The sequence below is a fragment of the Bombina bombina genome, chromosome 3 (assembly GCF_027579735.1).
Source record: "Bombina bombina isolate aBomBom1 chromosome 3, aBomBom1.pri, whole genome shotgun sequence".
NCBI lineage: Eukaryota > Metazoa > Chordata > Amphibia > Anura > Bombinatoridae > Bombina > Bombina bombina.
This window is the reverse complement of record NC_069501.1, coordinates 595,997,366-596,018,730: the sequence shown is the minus strand read 5'-3', so window position 1 is coordinate 596,018,730 and position 21,365 is coordinate 595,997,366. Positions and strand designations below refer to the sequence as shown.

Sequence of the window (21,365 nt, the reverse complement as noted above, 5' to 3'; positions counted from 1 at the left end):
ATCTTTCAAATCTAGCCTTAGAAGCCAGTCGTTGTTGTAAAGACAATCTCTGAGAAGATGAATTCCCTCCATCTTGAAGTGATTGTAAATTAGAAAATAATTTAGTTCTCTTAAATTTATAACAGGACAAAATAAACCTTCTTTCTTTTGAACTACAAACATGTTGCTTACGAAAGACCCTACTGAATTGTGGGCATTGTGTAAGGTTACACTCACATGTATTGTAGCACTCCAAATAGTGCAGTGGGAGCAGTCTGGGATCTATGACAGTCACCCAGCAGACCGACCTCTTGGGAAGGATAGGAGATCTGTGATATAAAAAACAAAAGACACAAAGGTGCATATATGGCCTAGTACAGTTTAAACCAAGGGGAATGCTATATAGATTGTATAATATGCACTCACATTTGTTGTAGCATCTCCTGTGATGCTAATATGGCAGGATGGGATCAATACAGTCACCCAACAGACTTGTGCAAGGCAGGCAGGATACGCCAAATCTCCAGGAGGTACAAAGGGCCAAGGAATTGGTCCAAATAATATCAAAATGATGCAGCAAGTATTTTTATAAAAAGTAATCAACTTACTTTATTAAAACAGATTTTAAAACAAGTGATGCGTTTCTCAGCCACAGGCTGTTTCATCAGGCACATAGATGCCTTTAGGGATCATGGTCTCTCACAGTAAGTCCCCATGTGCGTAAGACTATAGGGGGGGATATGTGTGGGTCTATTAGAACCCAATAGCTACGTCTTGTATTAGAGGTTAGGTCAATAGTAGCATATATTTATAGCTTCGATAGGTATACACATCTTTGCCCTTAATCAGTCTCAGACTAAGAAATTATGTTCCATCCAGATTCTTAACAGTGTACAATAGGGGTCTAGACATGTTTACCATCTACCCCCCAGTGATGCAGAGAAAAGCCAGTAAATGGAATGATTCCACCCCCGTCCCGGCTGCTGACGGAGCACAACCATAAGTTATTACATCAATGGAACACTCTGCAGGTTAAATTGTACATGATGATCAGGGTAGTATGTTTAGGTATACAGAAGGGTGACTAAGATTAGTATATATGGAATATTTAAACTATCCTGGCTAGTCAATATTTTATATGGGATCACTGTATCTATTGTTTAAATAGGACCATTGCTGTGTTGGACTCTCTCTAATCAAGATTGATGCTGGGCCAAACTGTGGCCATGAACTATCTTGTCTTGTTATTTTTAGTAGGGTATACAGTATACCCTTTCCATAAATAAGCATAACTATAGTGTAACTCCAACCCCTAGTCACAGATAACAAGTATTGATAGCTAGTTCATAGGTAAAATTGAGTACAAAGGATTAGACTTGAACAACTTTTATCTAACTTCTAGTTACTATAATTTGCTATCAGCAGGACCTGGTGAATTAAAATAGTGTGCTCTTCATATATAATGTCTGAAAGCCATAGTACAGTTATAGATAATCTTGAAAAACTCTATTATTAACAATACAGCCTGGCAAGGGTAGTGAACTCAAGTCCCTCAGGATCTATAGCAGTATTAACCCCTTGATTATGTCGGGGCCCTTTCAAGACTAAAAGTACACTTTCAAGGACCAGAAAAATATGTAGACATAGACTCCTAGTCCATTAGATAGAGCTTAAAACTCACTGACACCAGGTGTTTGGTAAAATTAAGGTGGGGAGAATGAGCTATATTACAAAACTAATTGTGGAACAAATATTTTACAGCTAAGCCTAAATATCCCTTAAATATCATATTCTGTAGAGTAAACATTCAGTGGGTTCAGGTCTGAGAATTCAGCAAAGGTCATTTTAAAGCAATGACACATGTGGTTACATGGTATGCTGTGTAAAATTACTGTCAAGGTGATTCCTGGCTTAGGAGAAAAGTCATACTGAAGAGACTGCCAATGTCATTTAACCAGAGCTGGGCAGTAGAAGATACCGACAGTGCTATTTAACCCACTCCAACTTTAATAGCATGCAGCCCAGTCTCGAAAGTGTGGAGAATGTTGTGAGTCTCATCGGAAATAGCAGAATAACTGGAAGGCTCAGACCTGGCTGAAGATATAGGCAGCCCAAAGGCAGATCACTGCAAGAGCAGTGCACCAACTCTTACTCTCTCCATCCCAGGCATCCAGGTCAAGTTGCTCCCCAGTTCATAGCACCTTACATAACCATCTTCTCCTTCATATACATAGCTCATTTCTGTGTCGGTGTCATGCTGAACTGCACCCATCGTGAACCTCCACCACCAAGAGCAGTTATGTGTTTGACAGCGTCCAGAACACTCTGATGTGGAGAAGGAGGGATGCAGCGGGTGGATCGAAGGTAGGTTCAACTGCTCTGGCTTAAAGGGTTGTTTCTTACGGTCTTGATGGCACTGTCCACTACCGCGAGGTTAGGTGCGCTATGCAAATTGATAACAGCCGTCTCAACAGTAACACCCATTTCAACATTATGGGGTCCCAATGTCTCCCTTAGATTTCTATCAGGACTTGGAAAATATTCTGTCATCGATTCTTGCCTCTCCAACACAGTCCGGAAAAACACTGCTGCACCATTCGGATCAGCTGTAGGAAATGCTCTTCTAGTAGATCACAGATCTCCTCTCCCCGCAGTCTAAACTCGAGCTCCATCATGCAGGCACTTGAGGTAGCTGTTCTTAAATTCTGAGTCAAAAACAACTTAGGGTATAATACTTTGTGTAATGTCAGACTCTCAATGGAAATTGCAGAAATTGTCCAGCATAGAAGCTGTTGTACCCGGGTTACCGGGGGGTATAGGTAAGATCCGGTCTATTATAAAGCCATCACTGCTGATCATACCATTCCAGTTCTTTAGGGCTGAGATAAAATTAATTATTTGTATCAAACGAATCAGTGTGATAAGTATAGTTCAAAAAAGTTCTAGACGAGTGTGGATGGCTGATTTTGTGACTGATAAGCAGCAAATTTATTGAGTCCTCCTCTCAGCCTCTGAAAGAAGCGACCAGTATGGCCGCCGCCCGGAAACATCCCCCCTGCAGTAATTTTTTGCCATTCTGAAAGGAAAAAAGTTTATCTGCCCCATATTTTTTGATGGAAAAAAGGGATGGAATGGCAGGTGATTAACCTTACCTTGGAAGGGTCTTCTATTAAGCCTGGATCTAAAACCTCTAGAGAATCTCTGCCTGGTTCGTGATGGAAAGAAATTTTGGTGGGAGGTTGCGGGTGAAGCAAAGTTGTTGAAATGAGACCTTGTGATTGATGAATAACAGCTGGAAAAGCGGTCTCTGCCTTTTCCAGCCCTTGAAAAAACTCTGTGGCTGATTCTGATAAAAAAAAATCTTACGAGTATTGGTTTTAATGTTATTAAGAGAATTAAATGTATTTACATAATGACTTAATTGCTTAAGCCCAGAGTCTCCAAAAAGAAGACTATTTGCTTCAGGACCCATTTCCGTGGAGGCAAAATCAGTCATTTTTGGGTCAATGTAGCATAAAATGAATCTTCTGCATTGAGAAGCTATAGATGTGTTAGCATTTCCAAGTAAATAAACTGTTCTTTGTAACAGTAAAAGGGTCAAGCAAATAATTTTTCCAAAATGGCTTCTTTAGACAATTCAAATAATTTCATCACAGGTCCTAAAGTATCTAAAAGTTTATCCTGACAAGACTTTAAAAATCTGTCAGGACCTTTCCTAAGATTAGCATTCTTATTGCCAATGAATTTTAACAAATTTATATCTATTTCAGGCGTTAGATGAGTATTGTGAGGTAATTCAGGTCTGGGACACTCAGCTTTAAGTATATTTTTTGTCTTTTTTGACAAAGGTTTTCTGATATAAAAATCTATAAATTTAGAAACTCTCTTGGAAGGTCTCCATTGAGAAGACCTAGGATGGTGAAGGTCATTAGGATCCGTATAAGGATGTCCTAAATTATCAATACGTTTTGTTTTTTTATTTTTTAAAGATTTTTTACTTTTCTTATGTTTGGGAGAGTCATCAGAGGAGGATGAAAACATATTAACCAAAGAAGAATTAGACTTCCAGGAATCTGATTCATTTTCAGAATCAACATTTTTAATATCCATTTTAAAACATTCATCATTATTTTCTGTGGAATCAGAATCAACTCTTAACTTTCTTTTACGAGAAGCTTTAATGTTTTTAGTCATAACAATATCTGACTCGGCTTCAGATTCAGATGTATGAACACTTCTGCATTTATGAGCAGACACGGAAATGTCAGAGCACAGCTGACATGACATGTCTTTAATAGATTTTCTCTCTGATGCACAAATCCCCTCAGTAGTACAATGTTTAGATTTGCCAGAAACTTTTTTTATAAACATGACCTTGAATCTCATTAAAATTACTAATAACAGATTATAATTGATCCATCTGTTGTTTTAATAGATCAAAAGAATTATTAATTCAATTTTGAACAAATTTTTCAGAAAGCTGAGATTTAGGATCCTCAGACATTTTATAAAATAAATAAATGTAATACTATATACTTAAGAAAATAAAACTCAAAAACTTCTAAAAACTAAAATAATAAGATGAACAAAAAACGAAATTTATTTCAAAATTATAATCAAAGAATAAAATCCTTGAAAAAACTTTGATGTTTAAATAAATTAATTGAAAAATATATGCCACTGAAAATATATGCCACAGAATAAGAGTTTTTCCAATATTAACCTTTCAGTACCATTGTGGTTCATTTTGTGAGATACTTTCCACAATTTTCTCCCTGAGTAACAGTACTGTAGTTATAACAAGTTCACCTGATGTTCTGTTCTAATTCCGAACAATTTTACCCAAATCTATTTTCTGTAGAAATTACTTAAAGGGACATTATACACTAAAAAAATGGGCTAATTAAATAAAGCATTAAAAGAAAATAAAGTCTCAAATTAACATGCATTATCAATTTTGCTGCTTAAGGTCCTAAAAATGATGTTAAAGTTTGAAGTCCTCTGACTTTATGAGAATACGTTCGTAACACCCAGTAGCTAAAGAACAAGGCTTTTTTCCACACTCCCTAACTAGTGTTTAGACAGCCCTCCTGCTGGAGCAGTCTGTGTAATGTGCTTTGTTGTGCAGTACTATGTTCTAAGGCAGAAACGATACAGATATACACAGAAGCTGCAGAATTCCACTTCCCTTTCCCCCTCCCAGTTACCACAGATCTCCTCCAGTCTCTGCACACCCTAATTAAATGCTGTGGTAACCGGGAGGGGGGAGGGAAGTGAAATTCCTGCAGCATTAGAACGGACTGTGTGAAATCAGCAGATGCAGATTACACAGAAGCTGCTAAACTCAGCAGCATATTTTCTCTTCTGTCCGTTCTAACGCTGCAGGAATTCCACTCCCCCCCCCCTCCTGGTTACCACTGCATTTAATTAGGTTGTGCAGAGACTGAAGGAGATCCGTGGTAACCGGGAAAGTGAAGTGGAATTCTGCAGCTTCTGTGTATCTGTAGTGGGGAAACAGGAAGGCGCCAATAGGGTGATAACGCAAAAGACCCTGACAAGTAAGTTAGAAGGATAATGGTACTCACAAGCAGGGCGGCACTTGAACGTGCCTAGCAAAGCAGGCCGGGACCTCAGCGTCGCCCGGAAGACTCACAACGGCAGCAACAAATCCTCGAGCCGGACCAAGTTCCGTGTGGCCAATCAGGATCGCTGGATACTCACACACCCTCCTCTTCGTATGCCGAAATCCAAACACTGGCAGAGGGATAAGAGGATAGTGATACACCGTGTGTGACGCTCCCGATTGCCGAGAGCTAAATAACAAAGTCCAAAAGCTGGAAAGAGGAAGGAGCAAACTCCAGCAAAGTAGATTAAAACAATTTTATTAAAATGTTTTAAAAACAATGCATAAAAGCAACGCGTTTCTCGGCTACACAGAGCCATTTCATCAGGCTGTTATACACATTCTAAGAAGCCTACTGCTTTAAACACCTCCTCTAACCAATCAAAACACTTAAAATTTAAAGCAGTAGGCTTCTTAGAATGTGTATAACAGCCTGATGAAACGGCTCTGTGTAGCCGAGAAACGCGTTGCTTTTATGCATTGTTTTTAAAACATTTTAATAACATTGTTTTAATCTACTTTGCTGGAGTTTGCTCCTTCCTCTTTCCAGCTTTTGGACTTTGTTATTTAGCTCTCGGCAATCGGGAGCGTCACACACGGTGTATCACTATCCTCTTATCCCTCTGCCAGTGTTTGGATTTCGGCATACGAAGAGGAGGGTGTGTGAGTATCCAGCGATCCTGATTGGCCACACGGAACTTGGTCCGGCTCGAGGATTTGTTGCTGCCGTTGTGAGTCTTCCGGGCGACGCTGAGGTCCCGGCCTGCTTTCCTAGGCACGTTCAAGTGCCACCCTGCTTGTGAGTACCATTATCCTTCTAACTTACTTGTCAGGGTCTTTTGCGTTATCACCCTATTGGCGCCTTCCTGTTTCCCCACTACAGATTTTCTTACCGTTGACACACGCTACAGAAGAGCGGCCTTTCATTGGAATATTTGGACTGACCTCCACTTCCATCACCGTGGGCGCACCTCTGTCAAGATCTCTCTGTTTTTAATTTTTTTCCCAGCTTCTGTGTATATCTGCATTGTTTCTGCCTTCGAACAAAGTACTGCTCAACAAAGCACATTACACAATCATGAGAGAAAAATGTTGGGTTTCATGTACCTTTAAGCAGCAAAATTGATAATGCATGTTAATTCAAAACTTTATTTTCTTTTAATGCTTTATTTGCTTAGCCCATATTTTTTTTGAGTGTATAATGTCTAGGGATGGGCGAATGTTTCGCAACATTCGAAAAATTAAACGAATTTTAACACGTTCGTTAGAATCAAATTTCAAATGTTTACATAACATTCTAACATTCGATTTTCGAATGTTCGGTTTCGAATTTTACGATTACATTCGAAAATATTCATTTCGAAAAATTTGAATTTATATTTGTTATAGTATTTCTAATGCTTTCTTTAAATGTAATATTCGAATTATGCAATATTCTATATAGAAACATTTGAAATGATATATTTGTATCTATTATGTATCAATTTACTAGATTCCCTCCCTACCACATGAACTATTGAACTTCTCAATCGTATTTGTTAAATAGAATGTTAAATTTGAAATTTTGAATGTGGAAATTCGATATAATTATAAACATTCGAATTCGAAAGTCACATTCGAAAACTGTAAATAGCATTCGATTATAGAATTTTTAAGAAAATTCGTTCTTATCAACATTCGGATTTATAATTCGAATTTCGGTAATAACATTCGTTCTAACATTCAAATTCGGAAATTTACACATTCGCCCATCCCTAATAATGTCCCTTTAATATAGTCAGTGTCCCAATGGATGCTGCACATCCTTGAGTAGATTTTTTGTTCATATGTTTAAAATGGTCTGTAAATTCCAGTCACTTCATTTTACCCTGGTTTTGTTCTTAAGCACATTGTGCTTCAGCTGTGTTTCCTTCCTGTTTGAGCAACCTGGTCAATTCACAAGAATAAACCAAACTTCCTTCACATGAAGTTGTCATTTATCTTGATAAATATTACAGTTATCGCTTGCTTATTTCCCTTTTACACAACACTCTTAAAGGAGCGGTAAAAGCAAAATTAAACTTTCATGATTTAGATGGAGGATGCTGTTTTAAGCAACTTTTCAATGTACTTCTGTTATCAAATTAGTTTTTGTTCTCTTGGTATCCTTTTGCTGACGAGTACAATTAAGGCTAATTGGAGCTGATGCGCATGCACATGTCTTTAGCATTGAATGAAAGCAGTGTTTGTAAATATGTATTGCATTGCTATAAATATTGTTGCTAACACTGCAGCCAGAAGGTTTAAGACACAGGTACTCTCCCGAGTTCACCTAGGTTTGCTCTTTAACAAAATATACCAAGAGAATGAAGCAAAATTGAAGTGTAATAGAATATAAGTTAATTTGGAAATGGTATAAAATTCCATGTTCTGTCCAATCCGTTTAAATTTCACACTACTTTCCATTTCATGTTTACCCCTTTTCCTTGTTTGTTTAAATGATTCAAATAGAGCATGCGATTTTAATCAACTTTTAAATTTACTTCTATTATCAAATTGTCTTCGTTTTCATGGTATAATTTGTTGAAAAGCAGAAAGGTAAGCTCCGTAGCGTGCACACGTCTGGAGCACTTTATGGCAGCCATTTTGCAATAATGTTATTTATTTACAAGAGCACTAGAGGGCAGCACTATTTCCTACCATGTAGTGCTCCAGATGCCTACCTAGGTATCTCTTCAACAAAGAATTCCATGGGAACAAAAGTAAATTGGAAACTTAACATTTTATGCTCCATCTGAATCACAAAAGAAAGCTTTTGGGTTCATATCCTTTTAATACTCAGTGCTAGAAGCTCACTGTATTGTTCACTGTATACAGAAACATAGTGGGCGAGATTACATATGCGGCATCGGGCGCAAAACCCGGTGTCGCCAATTTTTAGTCGAATCGAGCAATCACATATATGGCGCAGCATACAAGTTATGCGCGTATATTTTACCCGTTGCCCGCAGTTTTTACTCCCATAAACTAACAAACTAGCATAGAACTGGCTTCTGCCAACCCCACATCTCAAAGTACCTAATAAACATATAAGCCCCTAAACCACCATCCCCCCACATCGCAAAGTATTTAACTAAAAACTAAGCCCCCTAACTTAACTCCAATTAAAATTCACTTACATAAAATAAAAAAATACTAACTACATTAAAAATTATTTAAAATTTTCAAAAAATAAGAAACCTAAATTACTAAAAAAACAACTAACATTACATTCAAATAAAAAAAAACTAACATTGCAAAAAAAAAGCTAAGATTACAAAAAATAAAAAAAAACTTACATAACAGAAAATAACAAAACGAAATTATCCAAAATAAAAATGTATTCCTAATCTAATACCCCTTTAAAAAAAATACCAACCCCAAAATAAAAAAACAACCACCTAATCTATAAATAAATTGCCAATAGCCCTTAAAAGGAAAGTTTAACAGCTCTTAAAAAAAAAAAAAAAAAATACAAAGTACCCCCTAAAATTACAACCCCCCAAAATAAAAAACACCTAACTTAAAATAAAACCTAATCTACCTATTGCCCCTGAAAGAGTATTTGTATGGACATTGCCCTTAAAAGGACAATCAGCTCTTTTGCAGCCCATAAAAAAGCCCTAATCTAAAACAAAAAAATCCTAATCTAAAAAAAAACAAAAACTAATACTAACCCTAAAATAGGTACTCACCATTGATGAAGTTCGACGATCCATATTCTTCCAGGCGGGAAAGGTCTTTATCCAGGCAGCTCCATCTTCATCCATTGTGGGCCCATCTTCTTTCTTCTTGCTGGAGGAGCGGTCATTGGAGGCGCGGATCTGGAGAGGTGGTTTTTGGCAGCGGCGGTCATCTGCGACGTGGAGGTCCTCTTCATGAGATCGTCTGCCGCACACTGAAGATTGAATGCAAGGTCCCCCTTTTATATTGCGGTACCTTGCATTCCTATTGGCTGAAAATTTAGTTTAGTTTATTTTCTGTAATGTTAGCTTTTTTTTTTATGTAATAGTTTTTTTATTTTATATACTGTAATGTTAGTTTTTTTATTTTGGGTAATGTTAGTTTTTTTTTAGGTAATTTTATGGTTTTTATTTTTTGGAATTTTTAATTATTTTTAATGTAGATAGTATTTTGTTATTTTATGTAATTTTATTTTAATTGGGGTTAACTTAGGGGTGTTAGGTTAGGGGCCTTAGTTATTAGATTAATACTTTGCGTTGTGGGGGCTTGGTGGATTAGGGGTTAATAGTGTAATTAGGTAGATTACAATATGGGGGCTGGCAGTTTAGAGGTTAATAGGTTAATTAGTTGTGTTGTGGCGGTTTAGGTGTTAATAGGTTAATTAGATACTTTGCGATGTGGGGGGTTGGCGGATTAGGGGTTAATACTTTTATTGTTTATTGCATTGTGGGGGGATGGCGCTTTAGAGGTTAATAGGTTTATTAGGTAGTTTGCTATGTGGGGGGATGGCGGATTAGGGGTTAATAACTTTTATTAGTAGTTGTGATGTGGAGGGGTGGCGGATTAAGGGTTAATAACTTTTATTAATAGTTGCGATGTGGGGGGATGGCGGATATAGGGGTTGATATGTTTATATAGTGGTTTGCGATGTGGGGAGATGGCGGATATAGGGGTTTTGAAGTGTCGGTTTATTTTTTTCTTAGACAGTTTAGATTTTTACGTGGGATTTCAAATTTTTGTTTTTTAAAAAAAACAAAAAAAAAACTTTTGCGCCAGCAGATGATATTCTGCTGTAAATCACTGGCGACTCAAGAAATATGTAGTTACGAAGATTTCTGAACATCGCTAGTTTATTTGGCTAATGGCAGTATATCAACTGCCGGCGCCGTTTATAGGATTCACCCGATGGGTGACGTGGGTTTCAGCAGTTGCGCTGAAATTTACACACAATATATAATCTCGCCCACAGTATCTGCCCATTGTCTAAATGCTTCTAATTGCTTTCTAATCCTGATTCTGAAGCTTTCAGTTGCATTTCTTAAGAACGCCTTATATTGTTTAAATAAGGATATCATTATATGCCATGGTCATTGTGTACATTGTAAAGCTCTGACTAAAGTTACAGGTACAGTGCTGTCTAACAACATCATGCAGCTTGCTAATATATATGTAAATGTTTGGATATATGCCAGTTCTTTGCAAATGTGCTGACACTCTGATTGCAAGAGACATCAAGTTCTGTTTTTGTTATAATCGCATGGGGAACAGGTAGGGTTGACACCCAAAATGTATTTCATCAGCATGGCCAGTACTTTTAATGTTCAGGATACTGTAGATAATAAAGAATTAAAAGGACACTCAAGTCAAAATTGAACTTTCGTAATTCAGGTAGAGAACACAATTTTAAACAACTTTCCAATTTACCTCCTACTGAGCATGTGCAAGAATTTAGAATATGTATATGCATTTGTGATTGGCTGATGGCTGTCACATAATACAGGGGGAGTGGAAATAGACATAATTTTGAAACTTGTCAGAAAGAAATCTACTACTCATTTGAGGTTCAGAGGATGGGGTAGATTTATCAAGCAGCGGATGCTGCTATCTACTCCTGTACTTTCCGGCAAACCGGAAATGTAAGATAGGAAGCAGCGGTCATAAGACTGCTGCTTCCTAACTCGTCCGCCACCTCTGAGGTGGCGGACAGCAATCAGCCCGATCGAATACTATTGGGTTGTTTGACACCCCCTGCTAGCAGCCGATTGGTGAATGTGCAGGGGGCAGAATTGCACAAGCATTTAACTAGAAATTCTTGTGCAATGATAACTGCCGACAGCGTATGCTACAGCTGATCATGTCCGCCCGCACATTGATAAATCGACCCCTAAGTGCTATTGCATTGTCTTTTTATCGTGCATTTGTTGATTATGCAAATCTACTCTATTTATTGGCCCTTTAATGTATAAATAAAAGGCCTGCTATGGTGAAACTGCTTCTAAGTGTGTACGAGTCTGATTGGAAATAAATGATTGTTACTAAATTATGCTACATAATTATATATACGCTTACTAGCATTGCTGGTATTACATTGCATTTCAAGTACCTAGTAGTCTGTGTTTGCTGTAAGATGCGCCTTCTGTTTGTGCTAATGCGGCTTGCTTCTATTGTAAATTGTGCATAATGTCATTATCTTATACTCTGATTTAAATTGTCACACCTTTATGTATTATGTCATGTTTTGTACAGTATGTCTTATATTTTCTTTGGGAGATTAACATTCATAAAATAAGTATTTGCCTTTTTACAGGACACAAACCTCTTATATCTTGATAACACTTCAATTCTACACTTAAATAATGTATATCTCATTTCCTAATTGACACATGGGGTCAATGCCAATTTGTTTTCTCACAATCGGTTAAATTACAAGTTTTGCGTTATGGCTATACCGCTGAAAAATTGTCCATTGCGCCTGGAATGGCAGGTAACGCACAGCCTATACCGCCGTGAGCCATTAGACCAGTAGTTATGTATTTGCGAAACAAAAATGTTTCATAAAACTCATAACTAAAATGTTACAAAGTACACTAACATCCATAAACTACCTATTAACCTGTAAACCGCCACCCTCCCGCAGAGCAAATACTATTACACCTATTAACCCCTAATCTGCCGCCCACCCACATCGCCGACACTAAAATAAACCTATTAACTCCTGCCCACCCACATTGCTACTACTATAATAAACAAATTAACCCCTAAACCGCCAGCCCCCCACATCGCAACTATCAAATTAAACCTATTAACCCCTAAATTGCCAGCCCCCCACATCATAACTAATAAACTAAACCTATTAACCTCTAAACCCCCAGCCCCCCACATCATAACTAATAAACTAAACCTATCAACCCCTAAACCACTGACCCTCCACATCGTAACTAATAAAATAAACCTATTATCCCCTAAACCGCTGGCCCCCCACATCGCAAAACACTAAATTAAACTATTAACCCATAAACCTAACACCCCCCTAACGTTAAATAAAAATGTACAATATAACTATATTGAAATAAATAAAAATTTACCTGTGAAATAAAAAAAACTAAGATTAAACTATAAACTAACCTAACATAACTATTCTAATAAAATAAAATAAAATAAACTACCAATTAAAAATCCTAAATAACATGTTTAAAAAATCTAACACCACGAAAAAATAAAAACCCTTAATTACAAATTTAAATAAACCTAACACTACGAAAAATAAAAAAAATCTAACATTACAAAAAAAACCTAAAATTATGAAAAATAAAAAAAACTGATTACAAAAATAAAAAACAAAATTATCCAAAATGTTAGAAATTACACCTAATCTAATAGCCCTATAAAAACAAAAAAGCCCCCAAAATAAAAACACCCCCTAACCTAACAATAAACTACCAATAGCCCTTAAAGGGCCTTTTGTAGGGCATTGCCCTAAGTTAAACAGCTCTTTTACCTTAAGCCCCCCCAAAAAGTAAAACCCCCAAAATAAAAAAGCCAAGTCTAAAAAAATCCTAAACTACCCATTGCCCCTAAAGGGGCATTTGTATGGGCATTGCCCTTAAAAGGGCATTCAGCTCTTTTACTGCCTTTAAAAGGGTATTCAGCCCATTTACTGCCCATCAAAACCCTAATCTAAAACAAGAATCCACCCAAAAAATCTAAAAAAATTTAACACTAACCGCAGGAAATCTACTCACATTACCTGAAGTCCGGATATCTGTCTTCATCCATCGCGGGGGCATCTTCTATCTTTATCCCGGTGGCACGGAGCTGTGGAGGCACGGTGCATCTTCGTGGATGATCCACTTCATTCGATCACTGCCATACACTGAAGCTTGAATGCAAGGTACCCGTTTAAATATGGGGTACCTTGCATTCCTATTGGCTGACATTTTCAAATCAGCCAATAGGATGAGAGCTACTGAAATCCTATTGGCTGATTTGAGCTGAATGCCCATTTAAGGGAAATGCCCATACAAATGCCCCTTTAGGGGCAATGGGTAGCTTAGGATATTTTTAGACTTAGGTTTTTATTTTGGGGGTTGGTTGGGTGAGGTTTTACTTTTAGGAGGACTTTGTAATTTTGTAAGGTAAAAGAGCTGTTTAACTTAGGGCAATGCTCTACAAAAGGCCTGTTTAAGGGCGATTGGTAGTTTATTGTTAGGTTAGGGGGTGTTTTTATTTTGGGGGGCTATTTTGTTTTTATAGGGCTATTAGATTAGGTGTAATTTTGTTTTTTATTTTTGTAATCTTAGTGTTTTTTTATTTTTCGTAATTTTAGCGTTTTCTTTTTTGCAATGTTAGATTTTTTACATGTTTTCGTAGTGTTAGGTTTATTTAAATTTGTAATTTAGGTTTTTTATTTTTTTCATAGTGTTAGTTTTTTTTTAATCATGTATTTTAGGATTTTTAATTGGTAGTTTAGTTTATTTGTATTAGAATAATTGTTAGGTTAATTTAGTTTTTTTTTTTATTCCAAAGGTAAGTTTTTATTTATTTTAAGATAGTTATATTGTAACTTTTAATTTAAAATTAGGGGGTGTTAGGTTTAGGGATTAATAGTTTAATTTAGTGTTTTGCGATGTGGGGGGCCGGTAGTTTTAGGGGTTAATAGGTTTAGTTTATTAGTTACGATGTGGGGGCTGGCGGTTTAGGGGTTAATAGGTTTAGTTTATTAGTTGCAATGTGGGGAGCTGGCGGTTTAGGGGTTAATACTTTATTATAGTGTGGGAGGTCGCGGTTTAGGGGTTATTAGGTTTATTTAATAGTCGCAATGTGGTAGGCTGGCGGTTTAGGGGTTAATAGGTTTATTTAGTGTTTTCGATGTCGGGGGCGGCAGATTAGGGGTTAGTAACTATATTTAGCGTCGGGGAGTGGCGGATTTTGGGTATTTAGACTAGGGGTTTATGTTAGGGTGTTAGGTTTTAACGTAATCTTCTTTTCCCCATAGACATCAATGGGGTTGCTTTACGGCAATTTGCCATTCCGCGATCGCAGGTGTTCGTTTTTTTTTCTAACACTTTCTCCCCATTGTTGTCTATGGGGGAAAGCGTGCAAGAGCATGTAAACTTTTGTGCGGAATGAAGCTTAACTCACCATACCGCACAGCACAAGGAGGTTTTTCAGTAACTTGTAATGGCAGCGCTATGCAAAGTGCAATGCCGCTCATTTTTTTTCATTCTTTACGCACCTGGTTTAGCACAAAACTCATAATCTTGCTGAATGTTGGGAAAAATGGGAACAGAGTTTTTTTTTAATGTTAACAAAGTAATCACAATCTTTCTGAGTCAAACACACCCGACATTGTTAACAAACTCCTTTTACCAACAATGGCTCTTGGGACCGCCAATAATAGATGCTGATACCTGAAATTAAAAAAGTTAAAGTGTGTCTGTGGTGTTTATGTTGTCATTGGTACCTGGGCATCATGGGTATACTGTGAATGTTTCATCATGTTTCACGTTTTTTCTAACTTTGAATATGTTAAAAATATTGTTTTAATTATTGTTTAATTCTTTATGAAAACCTTGTTTACTGCTTTGTCTAGAATTTAATCTCAAATCAAGAAAATAGTGCAAGATATTAATTTCCATAAGAAAAAAAGTGGTTGCAACTTACCTCTTATAGCTCTAACATAATCTCACATGGAAATCTCACTTTCTTCTTATCAGGACAAAATATCTCTAACTGAACATAATACAGACAATAATTTACCCAAGATGCCTTTCCATTTCTTAGTAAACAAATAGCCTCATTTTATGTCTTACGTTCTCTTAATTCTCAATATCACCTTTTAATGCAGAGACAAAAACCTGTTCCCGCAGGCATCACATATGACTTTAATATACAGGAAATACACCACACATTACTCATCTCCTTCACAGAAATCAAGAAAAAGATCCCATCTAATACAGATAATGTAGGGTACTTTACACATTTCCTTATACATGAAAATCAGAAGATCAACTTCACATAGCCTTAAAATTTCACATGTGCATTCTCTCTTAAGGTTTGATGATGAAAAACTTGCTGGTATACAGAGAAATCATGTAAAGTTGTCTGTTTTTTGTTTTGTATCTTGTATCTTTCCTTCACACCCAGAACCTGCATATCTAGATAAACAGCTCTCAAACTAAATTTTGACTTTCTAAAAATTATTTTAGGGACCTCACAGTACTACTGAAACGTCTTAGATCATCTCTCCAGAGCAGAGAGCTTTAGATTACTGGAACCCATATACCTATATATCACATGTAATGTCTATTTCTAAGGTGTTAGAATTCATAGGTCCAGTCTTCAATACACAGACATTTAGAATGTGTGCTTCTTACAGTTTCACTACTTCACTATTTTATTACTATATTGAATACATCTTAAATAATAACATTTTTTATTGTGTTTCAGCTTCTATTGCACCAAAAGATGAGTTGTTCTACGGTTTCCTGAGACCATGGTTAGGTGAGTTGTCTTATGTCCAAAAATGCTCTTTATTCATACGTAACCAATGCTATTGATCTTTAAGTGTAATGTTACATTCTTTAACTGTCTTCTGAAGCAAATTACATACATTTAAATTGTTTGCCACAAGAAATTAGTTTATTGATTGCCTTTTTACATGTTACACAGATCACAAGATACAGCCACTTACTGTGGTTTTGAGGAACTTTCCTTTGCTGCTGTTGAGAATAAGACTAAAACTGTTTCTTGAATTACTTGAAAAAGTACTTGACAAATTCACATTGCCTTGGTGCCATAGCACCTCATAAAATGTACCAGGAGCCATTTCTACTACTGGTTATGGGGTTTGTCTAGTTAGTCAGGGGCATGGATAGATGGGAGAAACAAGTGGTGCTTAGCACAAATGAGTTGTAATCTAAGAGCTAGAGAAATCTGTAGTAAAACAGTTATGCCTGCTAGTAACACCCACACTCCCTTGAAAGTTACCTTTACAGACACCCTCTAAGTGCCCCTGAAATATAAAGTCTAAAATTTTCTCCATAAATTAATTTGATAATAGAAGTAAGTTGTATTCTTTTTTTAATTGTACACTCCCTGATTTTATATGCACAGAGTGCTATAAAGTGTATCCGAGTTTCAGAGTACATTTCTGTCAGTGACAAAATCCCATACTATATTCACTCCATACTAAAAAAAAAAAAAAAAAAAACTATCTATCTTTTTAAAAAATGCAATCAGCAAGTATTCAGTAAAGTGTCCAACTAAAAACAACCTATTCAATGACGCTTATTTTTGCTTGGTCATAGTTAGTTAAGGCATCACATGATAAGACAGTGTGCAGAGGTGAGCATTCCACAGTGTTATTGACAACCAGTATCTGTCTTTAGATACCATTAATGTACAATATCTCTCTCTAGTGGCTAGTGTGGGGAATAGCTTCTCTGGTAATGAAAGGAAAATTGATGGCCTTTTTCATAGCTCTTCATATTAACATACATTTCTTTAATTGATATGTTTCTCCAACATAGGTGTGTCCGGTCCACGGCGTCATCCTTACTTGTGGGATATTCTCTTCCCCAACAGGAAATGGCAAAGAGCCCAGCAAAGCTGGTCACATGATCCCTCCTAGGCTCCGCCTACCCCAGTCATTCTCTTTGCCGTTGTACAGGCAACATCTCCACGGAGATGGCTTAGAGTTTTTTAGTGTTAAAAAATTGTTTCCTATGGTCGACCCCAGAAAGGACTTATGGCAGACAGTCCCCAAGGTCGAGGGAGCGGTTTCCACTTTAAACAAACGCACCACTATACCCATAGAGGATAGTTGTGCTTTCAAAGATCCTATGGATAAAAAATTAGAAGGTTTGCTTAAAAAGATGTTTGTTCAGCAGGGTTACCTTCTACAACCAATTTCATGCATTGTCCCTGTCGCTACAGCCGCATGTTTCTGGTTCGATGAGCTGATAAAGGCGGTCGACAGTGATTCTCCTCCTTATGAGGAGATTATGGACAGAATCAATGCTCTCAAATTGGCTAATTCTTTCACCCTAGACGCCACTTTGCAATTGGCTAGGTTAGCGGCTAAGAATTCTGGGTTTGCTATTGTGGCGCGCAGAGCGCTTTGGTTGAAATCTTGGTCGGCTGATGCGTCTTCCAAGAACAAGCTACTTAACATTCCTTTCAAGGGGAAAACGCTGTTTGGCCCTGACTTGAAAGAGATTATCTCGGATATCACTGGGGGTAAGGGCCACGCCCTTCCTCAGGATCGGCCTTTCAAGGCAAAAAATAAACCTAATTTTCGTCCCTTTCGTAGAAACGGACCAGCCCAAGGTGCTACGTCCTCTAAGCAAGAGGGTAATACTTCTCAAGCCAAGCCAGCTTGGAGACCAATGCAAGGCTGGAACAAGGGAAAGCAGGCCAAGAAACCTGCCACTGCTACCAAGACAGCATGAAATGTTGGCCCCCGATCCGGGACCGGATCTGGTGGGGGGCAGACTCTCTCTCTTCGCTCAGGCTTGGGCAAGAGATGTTCTGGATCCTTGGGCGCTAGAGATAGTCTCCCAAGGTTATCTTCTGGAATTCAAGGGACTTCCCCCAAGGGGGAGGTTCCACAGGTCTCAGTTGTCTTCAGACCACATAAAAAGACAGGCATTCTTACATTGTGTAGAAGACCTGTTAAAAATGGGAGTGATTCATCCCGTTCCATTAAGAGAACAAGGGATGGGGTTCTACTCCAATCTGTTTATAGTTCCCAAAAAAGAGGGAACGTTCAGACCAATCTTAGATCTCAAGATCTTAAACAAGTTTCTCAAGGTTCCATCGTTCAAGATGGAAACCATTCGAACTATTCTTCCTTCCATCCAGGAAGGTCAATTCATGACCACGGTGGATTTAAAGGATGCGTATCTACATATTCCTATCCACAAGGAACATCATCGGTTCCTGAGGTTCGCATTCCTGGACAAACATTACCAGTTCGTGGCGCTTCCTTTCGGATTAGCCACTGCTCCAAGGATTTTCACAAAGGTACTAGGGTCCCTTCTAGCTGTGCTAAGACCAAGGGGCATTGCTGTAGTACCTTACTTGGACGACATTCTGATTCAAGCGTCGTCCCTTCCTCAAGCAAAGGCTCACACGGACATTGTCCTGGCCTTTCTCAGATCTCACGGATGGAAAGTGAACGTGGAAAAGAGTTCTCTATCTCCGTCAACAAGGGTTCCCTTCTTGGGAACAATAATAGACTCCTTAGAAATGAGGATTTTTCTGACAGAGGCCAGAAAAACAAAACTTCTAGACTCTTGTCGGATACTTCATTCCGTTCCTCTTCCTTCCATAGCTCAGTGCATGGAAGTGATCGGGTTGATGGTAGCGGCAATGGACATAGTTCCTTTTGCACGCATTCATCTAAGACCATTACAACTGTGCATGCTCAGTCAGTGGAATGGGGACTATACAGACTTGTCTCCGAAGATACAAGTAAATCAGAAGACCAGAGACTCACTCCGTTGGTGGCTGTCCCTGGACAACCTGTCACGAGGGATGACATTCCGCAGACCAGAGTGGGTCATTGTCACGACCGACGCCAGTCTGATGGGCTGGGGCGCGGTCTGGGGATCCCTGAAAGCTCAGGGTCTTTGGTCTCGGGAAGAATCTCTTCTACCGATAAATATTCTGGAACTGAGAGCGATATTCAATGCTCTCAAGGCTTGGCCTCAGCTAGCGAGGGCCAAGTTCATACGGTTTCAATCAGACAACATGACAACTGTTGCGTACATCAACCATCAGGGGGGAACAAGGAGTTCCCTGGCGATGGAAGAAGTGACCAAAATCATTCTATGGGCGGAGTCTCACTCCTGCCACCTGTCTGCTATCCACATCCCAGGAGTGGAAAATTGGGAAGCGGATTTTCTGAGTCGTCAGACATTGCATCCGGGGGAGTGGGAACTCCATCCGGAAATCTTTGCCCAAGTCACTCAGCTGTGGGGCATTCCAGACATGGATCTGATGGCCTCTCGTCAGAACTTCAAAGTTCCTTGCTACGGGTCCAGATCCAGGGATCCCAAGGCGGCTCTAGTGGATGCACTAGTAGCACCTTGGACCTTCAAACTAGCTTATGTGTTCCCGCCGTTTCCTCTCATCCCCAGGCTGGTAGCCAGGATCAATCAGGAGAGGGCGTCGGTGATCTTGATAGCTCCTGCGTGGCCACGCAGGACTTGGTATGCAGATCTGGTGAATATGTCATCGGCTCCTCCTTGGAAGCTACCTTTGAGACGAGACCTTCTTGTTCAGGGTCCGTTCGAACATCCGAATCTGGTTTCACTCCAGCTGACTGCTTGGAGATTGAACGCTTGATCTTATCGAAGCGAGGGTTCTCAGATTCTGTTATCGATACTCTTGTTCAGGCCAGAAAGCCTGTAACTAGAAAGATTTACCACAAAATTTGGAAAAAATATATCTGTTGGTGTGAATCTAAAGGATTCCCTTGGGACAAGGTTAAGATTCCTAGGATTCTATCCTTCCTTCAAGAAGGATTGGAAAAAGGATTATCTGCAAGTTCCCTGAAGGGACAGATTTCTGCCTTGTCTGTGTTACTTCACAAAAAGCTGGCCGCGGTGCCAGATGTTCAAGCCTTTGTTCAGGCTCTGGTTAGAATTAAGCCTGTTTACAAACCTTTGACTCCTCCTTGGAGTCTCAATTTAGTTCTTTCAGTTCTTCAGGGGGTTCTGTTTGAACCCTTGCATTCCGTTGATATTAAGTTATTATCTTGGAAAGTTTTGTTTTTAGTTGCTATTTCTTCTGCTAGAAGAGTTTCAGAATTATCTGCTCTGCAGTGTTCTCCTCCTTATCTGGTGTTCCATGCAGATAAGGTGGTTTTACGTACTAAACCTGGTTTTCTTCCAAAAGTTGTTTCTAACAAAAACATTAACCAGGAGATTATCGTACCTTCTCTATGTCCGAAACCAGTTTCAAAGAAGGAACGTTTGTTGCACAATTTGGATGTTGTTCGCGCTCTAAAATTCTATTTAGATGCTACAAAGGATTTTAGACAAACATCTTCCTTGTTTGTTGTTTATTCCGGTAAAAGGAGAGGTCAAAAAGCAACTTCTACCTCTCTCTCTTTTTGGATTAAAAGCATCATCAGATTGGCTTACGAGACTGCCGGACGGCAGCCTCCCGAAAGAATCACAGCTCATTCCACTAGGGCTGTGGCTTCCACATGGGCCTTCAAGAACGAGGCTTCTGTTGATCAGATATGTAGGGCAGCGACTTGGTCTTCACTGCACACTTTTACCAAATTTTACAAGTTTCATACTTTTGCTTCTTCTGAGGCTATTTTTGGGAGAAAGGTTTTGCAAGCCGTGGTGCCTTCCATTTAGGTGACCTGATTTGCTCCCTCCCTTCATCCGTGTCCTAAAGCTTTGGTATTGGTTCCCACAAGTAAGGATGACGCCGTGGACCGGACACACCTATGTTGGAGAAAACAGAATTTATGTTTACCTGATAAATTACTTTCTCCAACGGTGTGTCCGGTCCACGGCCCGCCCTGGTTTTTTTAATCAGGTCTGATAATTTATTTTCTTTAACTACAGTCACCACGGTACCATATGGTTTCTCCTATGCAAATATTCCTCCTTAACGTCGGTCGAATGACTGGGGTAGGCGGAGCCTAGGAGGGATCATGTGACCAGCTTTGCTGGGCTCTTTGCCATTTCCTGTTGGGGAAGAGAATATCCCACAAGTAAGGATGACGCCGTGGACCGGACACACCGTTGGAGAAAGT

At 38.7% G+C, this 21,365-nt stretch overlaps 1 protein-coding gene across 6 annotated transcripts in view; it reads left to right on the top strand.

Annotated features, from left to right (window-relative positions):
* Window positions 1–21,365, top strand: part of LOC128653722 (ultra-long-chain fatty acid omega-hydroxylase) — a 136,734-nt gene that overhangs the window by 69,485 nt on the left and 45,884 nt on the right. For all 6 annotated transcript variants that reach the window (XM_053707179.1, XM_053707178.1, XM_053707177.1 and 3 more), the window contains one exon: window positions 16,034–16,087. In XM_053707179.1, coding sequence (XP_053563154.1) covers window positions 16,034–16,087 — 54 coding nt within the window. The remainder of the gene's footprint in view (window positions 1–16,033; window positions 16,088–21,365) is intronic.